At 43.6% G+C, this 7,500-nt stretch overlaps 1 protein-coding gene across 1 annotated transcript; it reads left to right on the top strand.

Annotated features, from left to right (window-relative positions):
* The first annotated feature begins 4,488 nt into the window (after positions 1 to 4,488).
* LOC133574532 (BTB/POZ domain-containing protein 17-like) lies at positions 4,489 to 6,966 on the top strand. The gene is made up of 4 exons (XM_061926686.1): positions 4,489 to 4,727; positions 4,791 to 4,876; positions 5,182 to 5,470; positions 5,531 to 6,966. Exons 1-4 carry the CDS (start codon positions 4,489 to 4,491, stop codon positions 6,603 to 6,605), a joined length of 1,689 nt encoding a protein of 562 aa, XP_061782670.1. The 3' UTR covers positions 6,606 to 6,966.
* Positions 6,967 to 7,500: the final 534 nt, after the last annotated feature.

Below are 7,500 nucleotides of genomic sequence, written 5' to 3'. Positions count from 1 at the left end.
AGTCTTGAAGTAAAGAGTCTTGAAGTACAGAAAAGTCTTGAAGTAAAGAAGAGTCTTTAAGTGAAGAAGAGTCTTGAAGTACAGAAGAGTCTTGAAGTAAAGAAGCGTCTTGAAGTAAAGAAGAGTCTTGAAGTAAAGAAGAGTCTTGAAGTAGAGAAGAGTCTTGAAGTACAGAAAAGTCTTGAAGTACAGAAAAGTCTTGAAGTACAGAAGAGTCTTGAAGTAAAGAAGAGTCTTGAAGTAGAGAAGAGTCTTGAAGTACAGAAAAGTCTTGAAGTACAGAAGAGTCTTGAAGTAAAGAAGAGTCTTGAAGTAAAGAAGTCTTGAAGTAAAAAAGAGTCTTGAAGTACAGAAGAGTCTTGAAGTAAAGAAGTCTTGAAGTAAAAAAGAGTCTTGAAGTAAAGAAGAGTCTTGAAGTAAAGAAGAGTCTTGAAGTAAAGAAGAGTCTGGAAGTAAAGAAGAGTCTGGAAGTAAAGAAGAGTCTTGAAGTACAGAAGAGTCTTGAAGTACAGAAGAGCCTTGAAGTACAGAAGAGTCTTGAAGTAAAAAAGAGTCTTGAAGTACAGAAGAGTCTTGAAGTACAGAAAAGTCTTGAAGTAAAGAAGAGTCTTTAAGTGAAGAAGAGTCTTGAAGTAAAGAAGAGTCTTGAAGTAAAGAGTCTTGAAGTAAAGAAGAGTCTTGAAGTACAGAAGAGTCTTGAAGTACAGAAGAGTCTTGAAGTAAAGAAGAGTCTTGAAGTACAGAAGAGTCTTGAAGTACAGAAGAGTCTTGAAGTAAAGAAGAGTCTTGAAGTACAGAAGAGTCTTGAAGTAAAGAAGAGTCTTTAAGTGAAGAAGAGTCTTTAAGTGAAGAAGAGTCTTGAAGTAAAGAAGAGTCTTGAAGTAAAGAGTCTTGAAGTAAAGAAGATTCTTGAAGTACAGAAGAGTCTTGAAGTAAAGAAGAGTCTTGAAGTACAGAAGAGTCTTGAAGTACAGAAGAGTCTTGAAGTAAAGAGTCTTGAAGTAAAGAAGAGTCTTGAAGTACAGAAGAGTCTTGAAGTAAAGAAGAGTCTTGAAGTACAGAAAAGTCTTGAAGTAAAGAAGAGTAGTCTTGAAGTAAAGAAGAGTCTTTAAGTGAAGAAGAGTCTTGAAGTACAGAAGAGTCTTGAAGTAAAGAAGAGTCTTGAAGTAAAGAGTCTTGAAGTAAAAAAGAGTCTTGAAGTACAGAAGAGTCTTGAAGTACAGAAGAGTCTTGAAGTAAAGAAGAGTCTTGAAGTACAGAAGAGTCTTGAAGTAAAGAAGAGTCTTGAAGTACAGAAGAGTCTTGAAGTACAGAAGAGTCTTGAAGTAAAGAAGAGTCTTGAAGTAAAGAAGAGTCTTGAAGTAAAGAAGAGTCTTGAAGTACAGAAAAGTCTTGAAGTAAAGAAGAGTCTTGAAGTAAAGAAGAGTCTTGAAGTACAGAAAAGTCTTGAAGTACAGAAGAGTCTTGAAGTAAAGAAGAGTCTTGAAGTAAAAAAGAGTCTTGAAGTACAGAAGAGTCTTGAAGTAAAGAAGAGTCTTGAAGTAGAGAAGAGTCTTGAAGTACAGAAAAGTCTTGAAGTACAGAAAAGTCTTGAAGTACAGAAGAGTCTTGAAGTAAAGAAGAGTCTTGAAGTAGAGAAGAGTCTTGAAGTAAAGAAGTCTTGAAGTAAAAAAGAGTCTTGAAGTACAGAAAAGTCTTGAAGTACAGAAGAGTCTTGAAGTAAAGAAGAGTCTTGAAGTAAAAAAGAGTCTTGAAGTACAGAAGAGTCTTGAAGTAAAGAAGAGTCTTGAAGTAGAGAAGAGTCTTGAAGTACAGAAAATTCTTGAACTACAGAAAAGTCTTGAAGTACAGAAGAGTCTTGAAGTAAAGAAGAGTCTTGAAGTAGAGAAGAGTCTTGAAGTACAGAAAAGTCTTGAAGTACAGAAAAGTCTTGAAGTACAGAAGAGTCTTGAAGTAAAGAAGAGTCTTGAAGTAGAGAAGAGTCTTGAAGTACAGAAGAGTCTTGAAGTAAAGAAGAGTCTTGAAGTAAAAAAGAGTCTTGAAGTACAGAAGAGTCTTGAAGTACAGAAAAGTCTTGAAGTACAGAAAAGTCTTGAAGTACAGAAGAGTCTTGAAGTAAAGAAGAGTCTTGAAGTAGAGAAGAGTCTTGAAGTACAGAAAAGTCTTGAAGTACAGAAGAGTCTTGAAGTAAAGAAGAGTCTTGAAGTAAAGAAGTCTTGAAGTAAAAAAGAGTCTTGAAGTACAGAAGAGTCTTGAAGTAAAGAAGTCTTGAAGTAAAAAAGAGTCTTGAAGTAAAGAAGAGTCTTGAAGTACAGAAGAGTCTTGAAGTACAGAAGAGTCTTGAAGTAAAGAAGAGTCTTGAAGTAAAGAGTCTTGAAGTAAAGAAGAGTCTTGAAGTACAGAAGAGTCTTGAAGTACAGAAGAGTCTTGAAGTAAAGAAGAGTCTTGAAGTACAGAAGAGTCTTGAAGTAAAAAAGAGTCTTGAAGTACAGAAGAGTCTTGAAGTAAAGAAGAGTCTTGAAGTAAAGAAGAGTCTGGAAGTACAGAAGAGTCTTGAAGTAAAGAAGAGTCTTGAAGTAAAGAAGAGTCTGGAAGTAAAGAAGAGTCTGGAAGTAAAGAAGAGTCTGGAAGTACAGAAGAGTCTAGAAGTACAGAAGAGCCTTGAAGTACAGAAGAGTCTTGAAGTAAAGAAGAGTCTTGAAGTAAAGAAGAGTCTTGAAGTAAAAAAGAGTCTTGAAGTAAAAAAGAGTCTTGAAGTAAAAAAGAGTCTTGAAGTACAGAAGAGTCTTTAAGAAAAGATTAGTCTTGAAGTAAAGAAGAGTCTTGAAGTAAAGAAGTCTTGAAGTACAGAAGAGTCTTGAAGTAAAGAAGAGTCTTGAAGTACAAAAGAGTCTTGAAGTACAGAAGAGTCTTGAAGTAAAGAAGAGTCTTGAAGTAGAGAAGAGTCTTGAAGTACAGAAAAGTCTTGAAGTACAGAAGAGTCTTGAAGTAACGAAGGGTCTTGAAGTAAAGAAGTCTTGAAGTAAAAAAGAGTCTTGAAGTACAGAAGAGTCTTGAAGTAAAGAAGTCTTGAAGTAAAAAAGAGTCTTGAAGTAAAGAAGAGTCTTGAAGTACAGAAGAGTCTTGAAGTACAGAAGAGTCTTGAAGTAAAGAAGAGTCTTGAAGTAAAAAAGAGTCTTGAAGTACAGAAGAGTCTTGAAGTAAAGAAGAGTCTTGAAGTAAAGAAGAGTCTGGAAGTACAGAAGAGTCTTGAAGTAAAGAAGAGTCTTGAAGTAAAGAAGAGTCTGGAAGTAAAGAAGAGTCTGGAAGTTAAGAAGAGTCTTGAAGTACAGAAGAGTCTTGAAGTAAAGAAGAGTCTTGAAGTAAAGAAGATTCTTGAAGTAAAGAAGCGTCTTGAAGTAAAGAAGAGTCTTGAAGTAAAGAAGATTCTTGAAGTAAAGAAGAGTCTTGAAGTACAGAAGAGTCTTGAAGTAAAGAAGAGTCTTGAAGTAAAGAAGATTCTTGAAGTAAAGAAGAGTCTTGAAGTAAAGAAGAGTCTTGAAGTAAAGAAGAGTCTTGAAGTAAAGAAGATTCTTGAAGTAAAGAAGAGTCTTGAAGTACAGAAGAGTCTTTAAGAAAAGATTAGTTTTGAAGTAAAGAAGAGTCTTGAAGTACAGAAGAGTCTTGAAGAGTTAAAGATCGAACACAAAGTCAATCAATCAATGTTTATTTATATAGCCCTAAATCACAAGTGTCTCAAAGGGCTGCACAAGCCACAACGACATCCTCGGTACAAAGCCCACATAAGGGCAAGGAAAAACTCACCCCAGTGGGACGTTGATGTGAATGACTATGAGAAACCTTGGAGAGGACCGCATATGTGGGTAACCCCCCCCTCTAGGGGAGACCGAAAGCAATGGATGTCGAGTGGGTCTGACATAATATTGTGAGAGTCCAGTCCATAGTGGATCTAACATAATAGTGAGAGTCCAGTCCATTGTGGATCTAATATAATAGTGAGAGTCCAGTCCATAGTGGATCTAACATAATAGTGTGAGAGTCCAGTCCATAGTGGATCTAACATAATAGTGATAGTCCAGTCCATAGTGGATCTAACATAATAGTGAGAGTCCAGTCCATAGTGGATCTAACATAATAGTGAGAGTCCAGTCCATAGTGGGTCTAACATAATAGTGAGAGTCCAGTCCATAGTGGATCTAACATAATAGTGATAGTCCAGTCCATAGTGGATCTAACATAATAGTGAGAGTCCAGTCCATAGTGGATCTAACATAATAGTGTGAGAGTCATAGTGTGACTCAAAGGAGAGAGTTGTTTTAGTAACACTTAACATAGTCCGAGGTCACACTGCATCCTGTCAGTAAGATAAGAGTTAAACCAACACAAGACTAGAAGTGTAGAAAGTGAGAGTGCAGACTGAGCTCCACCTGGTGGACGCAGGCTGCCATTACATGCTGTGTAAAATGTGTCAGGTTTCTGGCTTGGACGATGGATGGATGGATCTATGTTGTCCACCTGGATGATGGATGGATGGATCTATGTTGTCCACCTGCGCAGCTCCACACTGAAGCCGTGTGTTGCCATGGTGACCGTGGACTTCAGCGGGTCACCTGCAAGACTTTGACCCGCTTGTCTTCAGTTCAGACGACCGGAGACCAGAGGTCACGTGTCAACGGTCTTAACGGCCGCATCCTCCTCCCATCTCCATCTCTGGCTCCGCCCACCAGGCAATGACGCTGGTGTGTGGCGAGAGCGCTGAGGCACACAGTCCAAGCGTCGCATCCTCCAAGTCCGGCAGGACGTGCACAGAAGAAGAAGGACAAGATGGAGACACTGGTGTGCACGTTGCTCTTGGTTCTGCAGGCGGTCTCAGCAGGTAAGTCCTCAGTCTTCTTCTTCTTCTACCGGTCCAGATGGTTCCACAACCCAGGAGAGGTTGTGATCCAAGTCTGGATGGAGCCAAGTCTGGTTTAGATCTGTGGGTTCTAGCACTCTCCTGGAAGTTTCACCAAGTTGTCCTACTTGAGTGTTTCCATAGGACAGAAGTCCAAAGTCCAAAGAGATGTTAGCTGAGCTGGATCAATACTTCAGTCGATACAATTAAATGTGACCCACTACGTGGCGGATCAATGACCCACTAAGCCGGCTGCGGATGTTTCAATGCCCCCTGTGCTGTTCCAGGCCCGCTGAGGGTGGACGACGGACAAGATGGTGGCGGCGTGGACGCCATCAGCCACCCGCTGGCGCTGGTTCAGCGTCTGGAGGCGCTCCTTCTTCAGGGCAACGGCAGCGACGTGACTCTGCGGGTGGCGACGCCAGACGCCGACGAGGTCAAGCTGATCCCGGCCCACACCTTGGTTCTGTCCCTGCAGAGTCCCGTCTTCGAGGAGCTGCTGCTGGACCTGAACGGCAGCACCTTGACGCTGGGGGAGAACGCCGACTGCACCGCCGTCTTCGACAAGTTCATCAGGTGAGGGCGAGTGAACACACCCCGCCGGGCTCGCTGAGTGTCCGCTTCCTGTCCCCGCAGGTACCTCTACTGCGGAGACGTCTCGCTGCGTTTGAACCAGGCCACGCCCCTGCACCAGCTGGCCAGCAAGTACCAGGTGGCGGCGCTGCGGCAGGGCCTCACGCGCTACATGACCCAAAACCTGGCCAGGGACTCGCCCTCGGGCCACGTGGCGGGGTGGTACGAGTACGCCGTGCAGGCGGGCGACACGGTTCTGAGTGACAGCTGTCTGCGGTACTTGGCCTGGAACCTGTCGTCGGTCATGCAGAGCGCAGAGTGGGCGGGGCTTAGTAGCCAGCTGCTCATGTCGCTGCTCCAGCGTTCGGACCTGGTCCTTCACAGCGAGATGGAGCTCTTTGCCGCGCTGGAGGCCTGGATTGCCCACAACCGCCCCGACGGCCTGACGGTGGAGAACGCGCTGAGAGCCGTGCGCTACGCCATGATGCCGCCGCGTGAGCTCTTCCGCCTGCAGACCCAGTCGGCGGTTCTGGCCCGCTACCAGGAGTCGGTGCGAGACCTGCTCTACATGTCCTACCAGTTCCACTCTGCCTCGCCGGTGCACATGGCCAAGTTCTTCGATGTCAACTGCAGCCTCTTCGTGCCGAGGAACTACCTGGCACCGCTCTGGGGTTCCTCCTGGGTCATCAACAACCCGACCCGAGACGACCGCAGTACCAGCTTCCAGACGCAGCTGGGGCCCAGCGGTCACGACGCCGCCAAGCGAGTCACTTGGAACGTCCTGTTCTCCCCGCGCTGGCTGCCGCTCAGCATGAGGCCCATGTACTCGGAAACGGGCGCCATGCAGCCCACGCGGGCGGAGGGCGGGTGGCCCCGCATCATCATAACGCCCGCCACGTCCAGCGCCGACTTTGCCGGCGTCAGCTTCCAGAAGACGGTCCTGGTTCTGGCCCGGCAGCAGGGCCAGCTGCTGGTCAAACACGTGTACAACTTCCATCAGAGCACCGAGGAGAACGGCGACTTCCTGGCCGAGGCCGACCTCTACCGCCGCTCCTCGGACTACCTGCTGGACGGGTCCCTGCTGCTCCACGTGGTGGTCAAGCCTCTGTACCAGAACCTCATTGCCACCAAGAACTGAACCCATGCTCCCAGAACCGGAACCTTTGGACCTTTGCCAACTTCAATTGACACCCGAGTGGAGGCGCCACCTGCTGGTCTGGCAGGGGAACTACACCACCTGCAAAAACAGTCGGCCTTCGATGTCTGCCACCGACCAATCAGAGGCCGCGACCATATTTGGACAAGGAAGTGAAGAAGAAAACATTGGCTTGATGATCAGGAAATGTGCAAAGAAGACTTCCGGGCTGGCAGGTTTTGGGTCTAAATGTGTCATCAGGATGGTTCTGGTTGTGTATTTATCACATGATGGTGCTATTTTATTATTATTTGATTATTACTGTATTATTATTTATTTACTTTCACTTTCTCGTCGTCTTCTCTGTGCTGCCTTCACTTCTCCTCATTAAAGTCGTAAACTTCCACCTCGTCTTGTACTTGCCGCTCCAAACTAGAACAAAAAGGACTACTATTATTGAATATTAATATTATATTATTGAAAATTCTGACATTGTTGAAAAAACACCCCATGAAACATTACGTGAAACACTACATGAAACACTACATGAAACACTATATGAAACATATATGAAACACTACATGAAACACTACATGAAACACTACATGAAACACCACATGAAACACTATATGAAACATATATGAAACACTACATGAAACACTACATGAAACATACAAGAAAAACCCCATGAAACATTACGTGAAACACTACATGAAACACCACATGAAACACTACATGAAACATACATGAAACAATACATGAAACACTACATGAAACACCACATGAAACACTACATGAAACATACATGAAACATACATGAAACACTACATGAAACACTACATGAAACACCACATGAAACACTACATGAAACATACATGAAACACTACATGAAACACTA

Source organism: Nerophis lumbriciformis, linkage group LG32, assembly GCF_033978685.3.
Source record: "Nerophis lumbriciformis linkage group LG32, RoL_Nlum_v2.1, whole genome shotgun sequence".
NCBI classification, from domain to species: domain Eukaryota; kingdom Metazoa; phylum Chordata; class Actinopteri; order Syngnathiformes; family Syngnathidae; genus Nerophis; species Nerophis lumbriciformis.
This window is presented reverse-complemented; position numbering and strand designations above follow the sequence as displayed.

Bases quoted from the DNA above. Each gene is read 5' to 3' on its own strand.
- LOC133574532 (XM_061926686.1), top strand. From the start codon at position 4,489: ATGGATGGATGGATCTATGTTGTCCACCTGGATGATGGATGGATGGAT. The intron at 4,728-4,790 runs GCAATGACGCTG...GCATCCTCCAAG, and splicing joins TCTCTGGCTCCGCCCACCAG to TCCGGCAGGACGTGCACAGA. The intron at 4,877-5,181 runs GTAAGTCCTCAG...GTGCTGTTCCAG, and splicing joins TCTGCAGGCGGTCTCAGCAG to GCCCGCTGAGGGTGGACGAC.